General features: G+C 40.5%; 2 protein-coding genes across 3 annotated transcripts in view; one reads left to right on the top strand and one right to left on the bottom strand.

Moving 5' to 3' along the window:
• LOC143283372 (uncharacterized) overlaps positions 1-116 on the top strand; it is a 16,746-nt gene extending 16,630 nt beyond the window's left edge. The window contains exon 10 of the mRNA XM_076589579.1: positions 1-116. This exon is cut by the window's left edge and continues 1,038 nt beyond it. The gene's annotated coding sequence lies outside the window, so the exon portion shown is untranslated.
• A 5,080-nt stretch (positions 117-5,196) lies between these two features.
• The window catches only part of LOC143283371 (uncharacterized), a 17,388-nt gene continuing 5,084 nt past the window's right edge, over positions 5,197-17,500 (bottom strand). The window contains exons 3-7 of one of the 2 annotated variants that reach the window (XM_076589576.1): positions 17,410-17,500; positions 10,850-10,991; positions 8,952-9,119; positions 6,715-6,811; positions 5,197-6,217 (exon numbers count right to left, since the gene is read on the bottom strand). The exon at positions 17,410-17,500 is cut by the window's right edge and continues 127 nt beyond it. In XM_076589576.1, the coding sequence (XP_076445691.1) occupies positions 5,968-6,217; positions 6,715-6,811; positions 8,952-9,119; positions 10,850-10,991; positions 17,410-17,500 (748 nt within the window). In that variant the 3' untranslated portion in view covers positions 5,197-5,967. The remainder of the gene's footprint in view (positions 6,218-6,714; positions 6,812-8,951; positions 9,120-10,849; positions 10,992-17,409) is intronic. The other variant, XM_076589578.1, reaches the window with a different exon arrangement.

Below are 17,500 nucleotides of genomic sequence, written 5' to 3'. Positions count from 1 at the left end.
ACCCATGGCAACGAGAGTGTTGTCCTCTGGCAAAATTCTGTAGCAGAAATCCATTCCAATAGACACACACACACACACACACACACACACACACACACATGCACGTACTGCACACACACACACACACACATGCACGTACTGCACACACACACACACACATGCACGCACTGCACACACACACACACACACACACACACACATATATATATATATATATGCATGCACTCAAGGCCTGGCTAAACGCGTTGGGTTATGCTGCTGGTCAGGCTTCTGCCAAGCAGATGTGGTGTAGCGTATATGGGATATGCCTCCTTGAGAAATTGAAATTGAAACTGAAGCAGTGTATCTATATATTTATTTGTGTATCTACATATCTATCTATCTGTCTGTGTGTCAATATTTGTTATGAGAAATTGATGTATTTACGGTGTATATTTTCTTCAAAGCTGGGAATCTCTGAATCTCTCTCTCTCTCTCTCTCTCTCTCTCTCTCTCTCTCTCTCTCTCTCAAGATCTCTCTCTCTCTCAAGATCTCTCTGAATATATATGTATGTATGTATATGGATTTTTGATTTTTTTTAATAATCCACACACACACACACACACACACACACACACACATTCCATTGAAACAGACTGTTGGGGCTGCTGCAAGAGTTGTATGGTAGATAAGAGTGTTTGTGTTTTATTTCATTGTTCGGTATATTATGTGTTGAGTGGTGTGGGGGGATGGGTGGTGCTGGTGGTGGTGGTGGTGGTGGTTGTCGTCCTAAGTATGTATTTCCTTGTATGACACGCCTTTATCTGTGTGACTGTTCTGGTTGTCGTCCTATGTATTTCCTTGTCTGTATTTCCTTTCCTTGGTCTGTGTGACTGTTTCTGGTTGGTTTGTTGTTGTTGTTTTTCTCTCTCGCTCGTTATTGTTTATTTTAATATATTATTTTATTTTAATTTTTTTTTTAAATGTACGTTGGTTTCTTAGTAAAGCTCTGCATTTATGTCTCAACACACACACACACACACACACACACACACACACACACACACACACACACACACACATTTTTCTTTCTTTCTTTTCTTTTTTTATTTGCTGTTTCTTTTATTTGTGTGTGCACGCGCGCTCGTGTGTGTGTGTGTGTGTGTGTGTGTGTGCGAGAGAGAGAGAGAGAGAGTTTCTGTGTATAGCCCGTAGTCTGCGTTTGTTCATTTGAACTGTGTAATATAATTTAAAACAAAGTTTCCAGAGACGTTTTTGTTTTGTTTTGTTTTGCTTTTTTTTTTTTTGCCTGTTGTTTCAATATAAGAAACAATGCAGCATCCTTGTTATTCAATTTTCGGGGTTGCTGAGTTTTCTTTATTGTTTTATTTTGTTGTTGTTGTTGTCGCTGTTGGTTTTTATTTTGTTGTTGTTGTTGTTGTTGGTTTTTATTTTTGAGTTTCTTTCCTCCCCCAACCCCCTTACTCTTTTTTTTTTTTTTTTTTTTTTCTTTCTTTCTTTCTTGTATTTTTATGTCGCTTCTTTCTGCTTTTAGTTTTGGTATTTTCTTACCTCGTTGGTTCTCCCCATCCTTTTCTTCTTCCCCCCCCCCCACTCCCCCCCCCCGCCGACCCCCCCCCCCCCTCAGCCCCCCCTTTTTTTTTCATAATTCTTTTCCCTCCCTTTTTCCTGCACTCCCTCCTCCCTCCACCTGCTTCATTTCAGTTGTCCCTTAATGTCTCTTGCTATCGTTCTTTTGCTGTTTAATCTATCATCTGTCTATTTTTTTTTTCTCGCTTAACGTGTTCTTCAGTCTATTCACATTGTGTGATTTTAGATGACCTTAATGACATGCAAAGAAATGTACGATAATCCAAATGTGGTTGTTTTTTTTTGTTTTTTTTTTTGTTTTTTTTGTTTTTTGTTTTGGTTGTTGTTGTTGTTGAATAAAACAGCTGGAATTCTAATCTTTGAACGTTATTCATTAATCAAAGGTAATCATTATTCCCGGAGTTATTATGGCCTTGATAGCTATGCATGTGTTTGGGTTTGTGAGATGCAATGCATAACTTAAAAGATGGTTTTATCCATGGCGTTCATGCAGTTAATTAAACCATTATTTTTGCCATCTTTTCAGTCCTCTGATCCGTAAAGCGTATGAAGTTAAATGCTGGTTTCACAGTTTCCTACGTACGGCTGCTGTTTGATTCTCTCCAAAACTTGATGCGCAATATGAGAATGTTTCAGACTGAAACTGGTTCTGGTTTACACCGTGAACCAAACTGACTACACACTGACAAATAATGTGAGTAAAAACTACAAAAACAACCGTATCATAGTCAAGACCACATACGCACACACACACACACACACACACACACACACACACACTCGCTCACTCACACACACACACACACACACACAAACACACACACACATACACACTCGCTCACACACACACACAAACACACACACACACACACACACACACACACAACCATCTTAAATGATTCTTTTTATTGTCAGACATGTGTTTTATTTATACTAGGGACAAAATCGAAATCCCTCATTCACATCGCAGCGTGTAATCGTTAAATATAAAAAAAGTATAAAAGTGTACGAGCTGTAGGCTGCAATTCAGGAGGAAACACGTTCATTCCTTTCACACTGGGGGCAAAAAAAAAAACAAAAAAAAAATTCCAATCTATTGTCATTGAAAATTGTCATTTATCAAATTTGAAAACATAACGGAGTCACTCAAGCACACACAACTCAATTAAGATGATGAGACGGACATGTATATGTACAAAGGAATGAAAATAAATTAATCAGTTAACTTCGTTTCACCACATCATGGGAGATAATCCTGTATCATTAAAATAAAAACGTTCAGACTATAATATTAATACAGACAACAAAATCAAAATCATCCACTTTCACACACATTTTGACGATGTGTAGTGTTTTGAAAAAAAAACCCAACAACAACAAACAACAATTACAAAATCCAACAATGATGTGCACTTCAAGATTACTTTCCATCACTTGTGACCACGTTGTGTTCGGATGATGATAAAACATCAAATCCGGTTCAACATCACTTCTCTCTCGCGATGTATGTACAGTGAACCAACAACAACCTTTCACGCACACTTGAACACTGAAGATGGAAATAAACACTTAAGTCTATATTATGCAACGGCAATAAGGAAAAACATTAAATTCACAATTTAAAAAAAAGTTTTTTTTATCAAACGTATGCACAGTTCCCACGGACCGTTTATATAAGACTTCAAAGCAGTCCTGTTCCACTTGTATTTAGTATTGTGACATTTCCAACTAAAATATTGCTCACACAGATCGTAACCACACACACACACACACACACACACACACACACACATGACGGGCGCACCAGCCGAGTGGTTAAAGCGCTGGACTTTCAATCTAAGTGTCCCGTCGCCTGTTGGGTAAAAAGGGTGGAGGTATTCCCCATCTCCCGGGTCAACAAATGCGCAAACCTGTTAGCGCCTGAACCCCCTTCGTGTGTGCATACACATGCAGAAGATCAAAGACCGGTAACCCATGTCAGCGTTCGATGGGTTATGGAAACATGAACATACACGGCCTTCACCGCCCCCCCCCCCCATACCCCCATCCCCACCCCTACACCCACCCTCCCCGTCCCCTTTAAAAATGAGAATGACTGTCTACATGGAGGGGGTGAAAACGGTCATATGTGTAAAAAGCCCACTCGTGTATAATAGCGAACAGCCCATGAACAAAGAAGAAGAAGAAAATGTAGTCAATCACAGGGAAGAAAACAAAACATAATATATTCACGTTCCGTCTTCATCACAGACGTTACACTTTTGCTATGGTTATTTCGATGGTAATTTGTAAAAAAAAAACAACCCCAAAAAACAAAAAAAACCACTAAAACGCAACACCAAAAACTGCCACAGGTATGACTGTTGGTTTTTGGGTGTGTTTTTTTTTTTTAAAAAAAATAAATGAAATCTCTTTCAATGTCAAAATCACACTTCTGTTAATTGAAAGGCAATTAGTTCATGAAATATAAGATTGCACTATTGAATGAACACAAAAAAAATGAAGGAAGTTATGCAGCAAGTATGATGCAGCAGTACAAACGCAAAATAAAATATACTGCATGAGAGAGAGAGAAAAAAAAAAGAAACAGGTAAATGAATGACCCTTTCATTTTATTCACCTCTGATGAATGTAAGTCATTAAGTCATGAAGCACCTCTTCTTTTCTTTTTTTCGTTCTTCACCGGTTACTGATTCACCTTGTTCAGCTGTGTGATCCTTCACAAACAATGGCAAAATTGGAGTGGATTTCCTCCATTCTCTCTCTCCCCCCCCCCCCACCAGCTAACACACACGCACACACACATACACACACACACACACACACATGCGCGCGCGCGCGCAAATTCACACACACACATGCACACAACACACACAGACAGACACACACACACACACTCAACATTTAACACATGTGCGGCCTCCTACAACCCCAACCTCCTCTTGGAAGCTGACCCAAAATAGCTCCACCTCCACATAAAATAACCACCACAACAAAAACAACAACCACCCCCCCCACTCCCGCCCTCTCCGACCTCACCCACCCATCAACCCACCCACCCACAAACCGAATATTCAGTTCCAGATTTCCCTCAACCACAAGACACACACACACACACACACACACACACACTCATCTCATAATCCCACTCCCCTTCCCCCTCCTAAAACCTCCCTCCCAACAAATAAACAAAGAAAGAAAAAAAAAGAACCCACAGCTACTCACTGATTGAATCTCGAGAAAAGCAAAACTGAGGGGAAAAACAAAACAAAACAAAAAACCCTTTCAGAATAATCAACCTGATGATTGTGGACACTCGACGGATGAAGTTGAAGAACTGTCGTGTTGTGGTAGGTTGCTGTTGGGCGCAATTCAGCTGGGCTACCGAGGGATGTGCTATGAACTGAGAGGGGAGATGGGGCGCAGTCGAGTTCAACTGGTGTGTTCGCAATCTCCAGCAAGGTCAATCCGGCTGCCGAAGCCGCCGCCAGGAATACACTCCCCCCCCCCAGCCCCCCGACCGGCACAACCCTAGCCTTCTACGACACTACTTACCAGTGTGTAGTGTGAGTTTCGTAATTTCTAGGAAAGGGACTTTTTTTTTTTTTTTTTTTTTTTTTTTGTCAAAGAGGATTTCCATCATCAGACTGAGACATGTTCTGCGCGGATGTTTAAAAAAAAAACTTGGCAGCTGGGAAACAAGTCTCATAATTATTGTGTGGGTACTTGATTCCTTGTGCATGTGTGTCCTTGTGTTTATTCGCATGGAAAGTTAAGTCTTGTCTCGACATACGCACTACCATTCTGTTGAGGTATTTCTATCCTAATTCTTTAAATTTTATTTGTATATGTCGCAGTGTTTCCACGGCAATATTTCGCTGTTTGTCACAGTGTTTGAGGAGTGGTTACCGTCGAGGGAAGTAATAATAATGATGGTGACAGTAATTTTGTTTTGTCATGTTTGACCGTCAACTGATTCGACATTTTCTTCTGCTTCGCCTTATTCACTTCTACGTTGTCCACCAGCTGAAAGACAAAGATAGAAAAAAAAAAAAAAAAAAAAATCAAAGTGTGATGCTATATGATCGAGATCCACGCCTTGCTGAGAGCATTCAGGCAATTCGATCCAAAAAAAAAAAAAAAGAAAAAAGAAAAGAAAAAAAAACAAAAAAAAAAACCCAAACAAACAAACAAAGCACAATGTTGTCACATACTCGTCCAGATGGGTACAATGTAAAATGGTTATTTTTAACCACTGAGAGTTAGGGGAGGTTATTGGATCGGGAACGATCGTGTCCCCACCCCCCCCCCCCCCCCCCACGCCCATCGCGTATCCCCCAAGTCGTCCCGCTCAACACACACAGTACCGTAAAAATTCAAGAGTTATAATACAAAGGGACCCACACCTCTTTGTCAACCCGGTTGCGGTTGCGGGCGGTCCTCTTGTCTTGGTTGTCCATCACGGAGTCTTCAGGAGCGATGTTCAGGGAGGTGTAACTGTGATTCAGGCTCTGTTGACGCTCGGCTCTCGGAGTGGGCACAGGAGGTCCAGGAGGAGGAGGAGGAGGAGGAGGAATCTCTGTGGGCATCCCGCTACGTGCAGGGTTGATCTGGGCCATCTGCTGTCTGCGTTTTAATAACGGATAAGGACCGACTTGTATTAAAAAATAAAAAAAAGAAAAGAAAAGAAAAGAAAGAAAGAAAAAGAAAGAAAAAAAAAGTGGCTGCCCGTACATCTATGAATCAAAATTAGACTTGAAAAGTGCTGCCTAAAGAAGATAAGTAGGGGATATGAATCACTAGTGTTACCTGTTGTCCGCCAGATAGGAAATGACTTGACCCGCTAATTTTTTTTTTATTTTTATTTTTTTAGTGAACGAATAAATACGCGGGGTTAGGATCAGAGCGAAACACACACACACACACACACACACTCTCTCTCTCTCTCTCTCTCACACACACGCACACACACACGCACACACACACACACACACACACACACACACACACGCACGCACGCACACACGCACGAAGATATCAGCAATCATCAGTAATCATCATCACCAATCAGCAGTCATCATCATTAATCTCCTCTCCCTCCCCCTCCCCTCCCCTTCTCTTACCTGCTTTTGACGAAACAGACGGTAATGGCAATAACAATGGTGATGATAATGACGCAGACGACGGGAAGCAAGACAGGGATGATGAATGTATGAACATCTGAAATATAATATATATGATGAAAATTAGAAGTAAGCAAAACAAAAGATTGAATCAATAAATGAATAGATTGAAATTGAAAAAAAAAAAAAAGTTTTTTTTTATTTTTATTTTTATATCGCAGGACATGCAGTAGCCGTTATTTGAGAGTGATGGTGAATTTATTCACATCTGAAATATAATAAAGAAATTAGAAATAAGCAAACGAAAGATTGAATCAATAAATGTGCGCGCGCGTGAGAGAGAGAGAGAGAGAGAGAGTGTGTGCTATATAAATATATATTATTATTATGGATAGTATGTATACATACATATAGATAGATAGATAGATAGATAGATAGATAGATAGATGCACATATATATATATATGTGTGTGTGTGTGAGAGAGAGAGAGAGAGAGAGAGAGAGAGAGAGAGAGAAATAATTTGGAGCAGAGCCCAAAGGAGAGATATGAAGACTTGAATTTGACCTGTTGAGCAGTTGTGATACATGTCTGGGCAGTTTCAGAAGAGAAAGTGTTAAAAACGAAAACAATATTAAAGGCACATAGTCGGGTGGGTTTTTTGGGGGGTTTAAAAAAAAAAAAAAATTTTTCATGACGAAACTTATTGCAAGTAACCTAACTCCTTATTCCGTGAATATCCGTTCTGCCAGAGAGAGAGAGAGAGAGAGAGAGAGAGAGAGAGAGAGAGAGAGAGAGATTTTCTTTTTTTTTTATATAGATTTGATGAGGGTAGGGTTGTTGATTTTTTTTTTTTCTTTTCACATGCTTCATTCTGAAGAACAATACTGTCTATAAACTTTAACTTTCGGGAAAATTAATGTTCTGATGATCAGAGAGGCAGCCAGTCAAACAGACGACGGGCGCTATAGCCGAATGGTTAAAGCGCGGGACTTTCAATCTGAGGGTCCGGGGTTCCAATCTCGGTAACGGCGCCTGGTGGATAAAGGGCGGATTTTTTTTCTTCTTTTTTTTTTTCGATCTCCCAGGTCAACATATGTGCAGACCTGCTTAGTGCCTGAACCCCCTTCGTGTGTATACGACAAGCAGAAGATCAAATACGCACGTTAAAAAGATCCTGTGATCCATGCCAGTGTTCTGTGGGTTATGGAAACAAGAACATACCCGGCATGCACACGCCCGAAAACGGAATGTGCCTGCCTACATGGCGGGGTAAAAAGGTCAAACACGTAAAAGCCCACTCGTGTAATATACGAGTGAACGTGGGAGTTGCAGCCCAAGATCGAAGAAGAAGTTTCAGTTTCAGTTTCAGTAGCTCAAGGAGGCGTCACTGCGTTCGGACAAAACCATATACGCTACACCACATCTGCCAAGCAGATGCCTGACCAGCAGCGTAACCCAAGAAGAAGAAGAAGAAAGCAAACAGACAATCACAGAAACAAACACACACACACACACACACACACACACACACACACACACACACACACACAGAGAGAGAGAGAGAGAGATAACGATAACGATAACGATGTTTTATTCAGATTAAGGCCAAAGCCCCTTACTGAAGGGGGTCATACAAGAAAATAAATAATGAAAATGACTTGACACGATAAACCAACATCACAAATCAACCAAACGTAGCTAATACAATACTCAACAACATTCACAAAATAACAATTCGAAGTCTCTTCAATGCCTCATATAAGTATATGGTCACGTTTTGTTGGGTAAGCTCATGTTCTGACGACATGAGCAGATTAAATCTAAAAGCACAGGGATCTTTATAATATTTAGGTTGAATTAATCTTTGTCTGAGGTCACTCAAAGCAGGGCAACATAGCAAAAATTGCATTTCATCTTCCGTACCCAGGTTGCACAATCGACACATATATACATATTCACTCACACAGAGAGAGACAGAGAGAGAGAAGGATAGTTCAAACCGCGCAGACCAAAGAGCATGTGGCAAGGGACCAGCAATGGTGGCGGTGTTTGGTCGGTAGCACGATAATGATGATGTTGTTGATGATGATGGCGGTGGTGGTGATGAAGATGATGTTCTTAATATCGTGATGATAATGATGGTGTTGTTAATGATGACGGTGATGATGATATTCATGATGATGATGATGGTGAAGAACAAGAAGAAGAAGAAGATGATGATAAAGCGATACTTACTTTGGTGTGTCTCAGGCCCTTCGGGAGACTTGGAGGAGATTGTAATCGTTGTAGAAGGTGTGGTGGTTGTCATCACAGTGGTAGGTGGTGTGGTGGGGGTAGGTTTAGTGTTTGAACATGACAGCAGTGACTCATTCACGTCTTCGCATTTGATGCTGAAATTGACGCCTGCACACAGGTACAGACAGAGACATACATAATTATACACACGCACACTATCTACACACTCTACAGAAAGTCCCCAAGGCAACGCAGACAACCATGCGCATGCCCAACAATGAAGCATGCTTTTTTAAGTAATAAAAAGAAATTAAAAAGAGAGAATTATTCATATAGCGCCCAAGCAAATAATTTCTCTCGAAGCGCTTTACAATTACAATAGTTTCCTTCCTTTTATATAATTATGAACATAATTATATATATATAGTATAGTATGTAGTATATTATATATATATATTATATATATAATTCTTATAGAAAAAACAACAACAAAGAACGTTGAAAGTCGCTGCCACAGAAAAAACAACAACAAAGTCCCATCACAAAATCCGCTCCCCTCAAACGAACGACGAATAATGACTCTTGCCGGCCAACAATCCGGATACTCTCCCCTCCCTAATCATCTCAGCTCATTAATTTTTTCATCCCATCCATCCACCTTACACAGTCCGTCGCATCTTTAACAAGATCACCTCCGTCAGGTCAGCACCCTCGGAACAGTAACAAGCGCAAAAAAAAAATTAAAAAAATTATTTAAAAAAACAACAACATAAAAAAAACCAAAAAAAAACCCCAACTCCGAACACACTCGCTTCCGACAGTTACAGAAATGACATTGAAAGCCACCACCAGCCGTTAGAATTCTCTCTGGATATCGATTTTTTTAAAATATTTTAAATATTTTTTAATACTAAATTATTATTATTATTATTATAATATTTTTAATACTAATTATTATTATTATTATCATCATAATTATCATTATTAATCCAATCTCTAGAAAACTAGCATCCAGTCTAAATCTCAGCTTTCATTAGGTAAACAACATGGCGCCTTCCTGGAAATCCACCGATCACCAAACGCGCCACAAACACGAACGTTATCATCAACATGGCTACCTTAAAAAGAATTAAAATAAAACAACGACAACAACAACAACAACAATAAAACCGCAAAAATCCCCAACCAACAGCAGGTTTTATATCACCCAGCACTAAATCGTGAACAGTCAAGTTGATCAACTATTTCATTTTTATTTTTTTATTTTAAAATTTTTTTTTCTACTTCAATCAAATGATAACTAAATCACAGAACAGAAGGTAGTCAATGCATGCGCACTATTTCATGTTAAAATATCATAGTGTGTCGTTTTTGACCACCTTCTTCTTCTTTTGTACCATTATCGTAATAGTAATAATGATGATAGAATGCTAATAACAATGACAATAATTAATCTTCTTCTGTACCATTATAATGATAATAATGATACAGTATTGTTGTTGTTCTTCTTCTTACACCCTCGAAAACACTGCCTACATGGCGGGGTAAAAACGGTCATGCACGTTAAAGCCCCTTCGTGTACATACGAGTGAACGTAGGAGTTGCAGCCCACGAACGAAGAAGAAGAAGAAGAAGAAGAAGAATGATTAATGTTATTATTATTATCATCAATATTATTATCACTGTCATTATCATCATAATCATTATTATTACCTTTTTTTTTCATTCTTCTTCTTGTTTTATCATTTTTGTTATCATGTTATCATTCTTCTTCTTATCATTATTATTATTATTATCAAAATCATCATCACCATCATTACCATCATCATCATCATAACCGTCACTGCCATCAGTATCATTATTATCATCATTATGTATGTATTCTTTGTGAAACGAACCGTCAAGGTAGAACCACAGCCTCATGTTGGTGCCGTCTGTCCGCCACATTACGCTGACAGTGCCCACACCCGTGGCATTGATGGTCCCGTAACCGTCGTTCTTCAGGCATCGCCAGTCCTTCGCCTTCTGCACGTATCCCAGCTGCACGTGTACAATCATTTGTGTGTGTGTGTGTGTGTATGTGTGTGTGTGTGTGTGTGTGTGTGTGTGTGTGTGTGTGTGCATTGTAATGTATTGAAATGCATAGCATTGCATTGCATTGTTTCGCATTGATTGTGTTGTATCTTATTGTAATGTGTTGTATGATGTTGTAATTGTGTGGGTTGTGGGAGGATTGGGATAGAGGGGTTTTTTTTTGGGGGGGAGAGGCGAGGGTGGTGGGGAGGGTGTGCGGGGAGGGGGGAGGGCGTGCGATAGCTCAGTGGTTAAAGCGTTGGACTTTCAATCTGAGGGTCCCGGGTTCGAATCTCTGTTACGGTGCCTGGTGGATTAAGGGTAAAGAGTTTGGGTGTTTTTTTTCGATCATCCAGGTAAACTTATGTGCAGACCTGTTAGTGCCTGAACCCCCTTTGTGTGCACACGGCAAGCGTGTCAGCGTTCGGTGGGTTATGATGATACAAAAAAAAAAAGAACATACCCAGCATGCACCTCCCCGAAAACGGAGTATGGCTGCCTACGTGGCGGGGTAAAAACGGTCATGGACGTAAAAGCCCACTCGTGTACATACGAGGGAACGTGGGATTTGCAGCCCACGATCGAAGAAGAAGAAGAAGAAGAAGAAATTTTTTTCTTACATAATATCTCATCATTCGCTCCCCCACCTCCCTCCAACACACACACACACACACACACACACACACACACACACACAGAGGAGCCGCAAGGGAAAGGTGACTGCATGTGATGAAACTCACGTTCTTACAAATCAGAATGAACTTCTCCCTCCCTCCTGGAAGTCGCTACCGTGCATTCACTATTATCATTATTATCATTATTATTATCATTATTATTATTGTTGTTGTTGTTACTATTATTATTATTATTGTTGTTGTATTACTAGTAGTAGTAGTAGTAGTAGGAGTAGGAGTAGTATCCCTATGATTATGATTATTATCATTATCATTATGATGATGATGATTATTATTGTCATAACATTTATCCCCTATTCAACTGAATTTTATATATATATATATATATATATATATATATATATATATATGTATAACACCCTGCTTAACCCGTTCAACTCAGGGGAGTTCACAGCCTTGGAACGCTTCCAAGCCATACTAATGCGGGAACAAAAGCCCCCGCAGAATTCTTGTATTTCTTTTTATCACAACAGAATTCTCTGTGTGAATTCGGGCTGCTCTCCCCAGGGAGAGCGCGTCGCTACACTACAGCGCCACCCCCTTTTGTGTGTGTGTGTGTGTGCGTGTGCGTGTGTGTGTGTGTGTGTATTTTTTCCTGCGTACAGTTTTATTTGTTTTTCCTATCGAAGTGGGTTTTTCTACAGAATTTTGCCAGGAACAACCCTTTTGTTGCCGTGGGTTCTTTTACGTGCGCTAAGTGCATGCTGCATACGGGACCGCGGTTTATCGTCTTATCCGAATGACTAACGTCCAGACCACCACTCAAGGTCTAGTGGAGGGGGAGAAAATACCAGGGCCGAGCCGTGATTCGAACCAGCGCGCTCAGATTCTCTCGCTTCCTAGGCGGACGTGTTACCTCTAGGCCATCACTCTACTGTTTTGTTGTTGTTGTTTTTCTCTCCAAATTTATTGTAGACACACATCCGGATATACGTTAGAAGTGTGTGTGTGTGTGTGTGTGTGTGTGTGTGTGTGTGTGTGTGTATGTGTGTGTGTGTGTGTGTGTGTGTGCGTGTGTGCGCGCGCGCGCGTGTGTGTGTGTGTGTGTGTGTGTGTGTGTGTGTGCTTTGCCAGAAGAACAGGAAAATCTGATTACATCAGCATAGGGTTGTGGCCGGAAAATGCGGCTCATGCTGTTACGTCGGATGAAATGTGTGTGTGTGTGTGTGTGTGTGTGTGTGTGTGTGTGTGTGTGTGTGTGTGTGTGTGTGTGTGTGTGTAGACAAGTAGCCATTTAGTACTTGCAAGTATGGACGTAGCACTTGTAAAGTGTGGTTTAAAAAAAACAACCCAAGAAGTTTTTATCTCTAAAAAAAAAAATACCCACCTGGTATCGGAAAACAAAAATTAAAAGAAAAGAAAGGGGAGGGAGGGGGGTGGGGGGCCTACAATCCCCGCTCCATAATCGATATCTCACTAACCACATAATTATGTGATCTTCTGTTTAACGTCTTATTTGTATATCGTGATTTCAGACTCCCCACATTTGATGCACAACAGTGCACGTACTTAGTCCTTGGTCCCTAATTGGAGTGATGGCCTAGAGGTAACGCGTCCGCCTTGGAAGCGAGAGAATCTGAGTGCGCTGGTTCGAATCACGGTTCAGCCGCCGATATTTTCTCCCCCTCCACTAGACCTTGAGTGGTGGTCTGGACGCTAGTCATTCGGATGAGACGATAAACCGAGGTCCCGTGTGCAGCATGCATTTAGCGCACGTAAAAGAACCCACGGCAACAAAAGGGTTGTTCCTGGCAAAATTCTGTAGAAAAACCCACTTCGATAGGAAAAACAAATAAAACTACACGCAGGAAAAAATACCAAAAAATGGGTGGCGCTGTAGTGTAGCGACGCGCTCTCCCTGGGGAGAGCAGCCCGAATTTCACACAGAGAAATCTTATGTGATAAAAAGAAATACAAATAATTGTTAGCTAGAGCACATGGATATCAGTGGTCGCTGTTCTTTCCACGGTCTCTTTCTTTCTTACTTCTACTTCTGTTTGTTTCGTTATTGTGTCTAAGAGCTACAAAAAAAAAGTCGGCACCTCTGAAGAATAGTACATAGCAAATATTAACAAGTCAAGAAGAAAGTTTGAGGAATGCTGGCACGTCTATCACCCTATCATTAATTTTTTTTTCTTTGTCCACTATATTCTTTGCTGTATTCATGTTCATCATGACCTGCTCTCTTGCTGCTACCATGAAGTTGGTAAATAACGTGTGTTTTCCTTACAGTACAATACGTGTTTACCAAACATCTGTCTGCATGACTGAAACAAGCATGAGACAATAGAGAGACCCATCCAACGTGGAGTGTGGGATGTGTGTGTGTGTGGGGGGGGGGGGGAGGGGGTGGGGGGGGGAGAGGGTTGGGGGGAGGGCGGGGGGGGAGGGATGGGGTAGAGGGGGTCGAGGGAGGGGAGGGGAGGGGAGGGGAGGTCAGAGTGGGTGAGGGGGGGGCGGGGGGGGGGGGGTTTAGATGTGAACAGTTGATAGGGGAGCATGAGAAAAAAGTGGAACATGGAATCAGGGAAAAGGAAGTGAAAGCATACCTATCTATATATTTATGTTGATGAAATTGATCATGATGAAAAAAAAAAAAAAACAGAGAAAAAAAAAGAAGATTGAAACAAAAATCGGCACCCTGTGTGTGTCGTTGTAGCTGTTTCACAGCGTTCTATGACTAATAATCATACCTAGACCTTGACATAATAAACTCTTGACTGATTGGAAACAAGAGTCGTGTGAATGTATGTTCTTATTTCCATATCAATGTGTGTATCGATATGTGCACGTGAGTTGTGTGTCTGCAAAATTTATAACAAAAATAGTTAAACTTGACAAAAAAAAGGAAAAAAAAAAGGATTAATGTTAAAAAATGTCTCCAAATCGAAATAAAGAAAAAATCCTTTTGGGGTGTTAACTCTCTCTCTCTCTCTCTCTCTCTCTCTCTCTCTCTCTCTCTCTCTCTCTCTCTCTCTCTCTCTCTGTGGCAGAACGGACATTCACAGAATAAGGAGTTAGGCTACTTGCAATAAGTTTCGTCATGAAAAAAAAAACAAACAAAAAAAAAAAACAACCCGCCTCCACCCAACTATGTGCCTTTACCAGACATGTATCACAACTGCTCAACAGGTCATATTCAAGTCTTCATATCTTTCTTTTGGGCTCTGCTCCAAATTCTTTCTCTCTCTCTCTCTCTCTCATATATATATATATATATATATATATATATATATATATATATATGCATATTTCTATCTATCTATCTATCTATATGTATGTATACATACTATCCATAATAGTAATATATACTTATATAGCACACTGTCCAGAAATCTGCTCTAGTTGCTTCACAAAACCGCTTTTGTTGACATAAAACATTACATCATCAATGTTACATACACACACCAAAATGTGACCACACACACACACACACACACACACACACACACACACACACACACACACACACACACACACACACACACACACTGCATACATACATTTTAACATACATGTATATCTAACAGCTACCCTAACACATGCGCACACACAGGCAGGCACAAACTTACATAAACACACGCACACACACACACACACACACACTACACATTCATATACATGCATGTAGTTATGTACACATACATATGTATACACACATAGTAAAGCACAGCTAACGGAAAGGAAATGGACTCGCCACAATTGGACTTATTGCATCCATCTATCCATTTATATATACATAATATATTTGGAATATACTTCCGTTTGGGATAACCAGAGCGTCAAAACATTACAGGATTTACAAACTGTTTCAAACAACAACAAAAAATTCAATCGACTGGCGTAATCGTATTACAACTCAGACCCTCACAGACTCTGTATGGACAGATGAGCGGCCAAAAAAATTAATGTGGAGTGATGGCCTAGAGGTAACGCGTCCACCTAGGAAGCGAGAGAATCTGAGCGCGCTGGTTCGAATCACGGCTCAGCCGCCGATATTTTCTGTCCCCACCTCCCCCCCCCCGCCTCCCCTCCACTACACCTTGAGTGGTGGTCTGGAGGCTAGTACGAGCACACATGTGTGATGAACAAGTGGACTTTTTCTACCTACTGGCAAGTTGAAAATAGGGTGACCAAGTGATTTTTTTTTCTACGTACTGGCAGGTAGAAATTGGGGTGACTAAGTGGATTTTTCTCTACCTACTGGCAAGTAGAAATTAGGGTGACCAAGTGGATTTTTCCCTACCTACTGGCAAGTAGAAATTTGGATGAACAAGTGGATTTTTCCCTACCTACTGGCAAGTAGAAATTAGGGTGACCAAGTGGATTTTTCTCTACCTACTGGTTAGTAGACGTTTGGATGAACAACTGGATTTTTTCTACCTACTGAAAGTTAGAAATTTTCGGTGACCAGGTGGATATTTTCTATGAACAACTGGTTTTTTTCTACCTACTGGCAAGTAGAAATTAGGGTGACCAAGTGGATTTTTCCCTACCTACTGGTTAGTAGACGTTTGGATGAACAACTGGATTTTTTCTACCTACTGGCAAGTAGAAATTAGGGTGACCAAGTGGATTTTTCCCTACCTACTGGCAAGTAGAAATTAGGGTGACCAAGTGGATTTTTCCCTACCTACTGGCAAGTAGAAATTAGGGTGACCAAGTGGATTTTTTCTACCTACTGAAAGTTAGAAATTTTCGGTGACCAGGTGGATATTTTCTACCTACTGACAGAAATTTACAGTGACCAAGTGGATTTTTTTCTACCTTTTGAAAAGTAGAAGTTTGGATGAACAAGTGTTGTTGGTTTGTTTTTTTTACCTACTGACAGAAATTTTCGGTGACCAAGTGGATTTTTCTACCTACTGGCAAGTAGAAATTAGGGTGACCAAATGGATTTTTCTCTACCTATTGGCTAGTAGACGTTTGGATGAACAAGTGGATTTTTTCTACCTACTGACAGAAATTTACGGTGACCAAGTGGATTTTTTCCTACCTACTGGCAAGTAGAAATTTGGATGAACAAGTGGATTTTTTCTACCTATTGGCAAGTAGAAAATAGGTTGACTAAGTGGATTCTTTCTTCCTATTGGCACTTAGAAATTTTCGGTGACCAAGTGGGTTTTTTTTATACCTACTGAGAGTTAGAGGTTTTCGGTGACCAAGTGGATTTTTTTATACCTATTGGCAAGTAGAAATCTGGATGAACAACTGGATTATTTCTACCTCCTGGCAGTTAGAAATTTGGATGAACAAGTGGATTTTTTTCTTCTTACTGGCAATTAGAAATTACAGTGATCATGTAAATTTTTCTATCTACTGGGAAGTAGAAATTAGGGCGATCATGTAGCTTTTTTCTGTCCACTGACAAGGAGAAATTTGGGTGACTAAGTGGACTCTTTTTCTACTGGCAAGTAGAAATTTAGGTGACCAGGTGGACTTTTTTTTTTTTTTTTTAACTTCTATTTACTAGCAAGTAGAAATCTGGGTATGGGGGACAAGCAGATTTGTCTATTTTTTCGTCTTCGGAACATCTGGGGGGGGAAAAAAAAGAAGATAAAAATAAACCTGAGAATTTCAAGCCCCTGAAACATTACACAAAGCTTGGGGGGGGGGGGAACGGAGGGAAAAATCCGGAGGAGGGTGGGAGGGAGCCTGGGGGTGGGGAGTGGGGGGGGGGGGGAACTCACCTTTACAGCATACTTTACAGCAGCAGTCCCGGACGATCCCTGTGGGACCGACAGAAAGTTGTAGGTGATGTTCATGAACGGCTTCGTCGGA

The sequence above is a fragment of the Babylonia areolata genome, chromosome 6 (assembly GCF_041734735.1).
Source record: "Babylonia areolata isolate BAREFJ2019XMU chromosome 6, ASM4173473v1, whole genome shotgun sequence".
Taxonomy (NCBI): Eukaryota; Metazoa; Mollusca; class Gastropoda; order Neogastropoda; family Buccinidae; genus Babylonia; species Babylonia areolata.
Note: the sequence above shows the minus strand (reverse complement) of the source record. Positions and strands in the feature narration are given on the sequence as shown.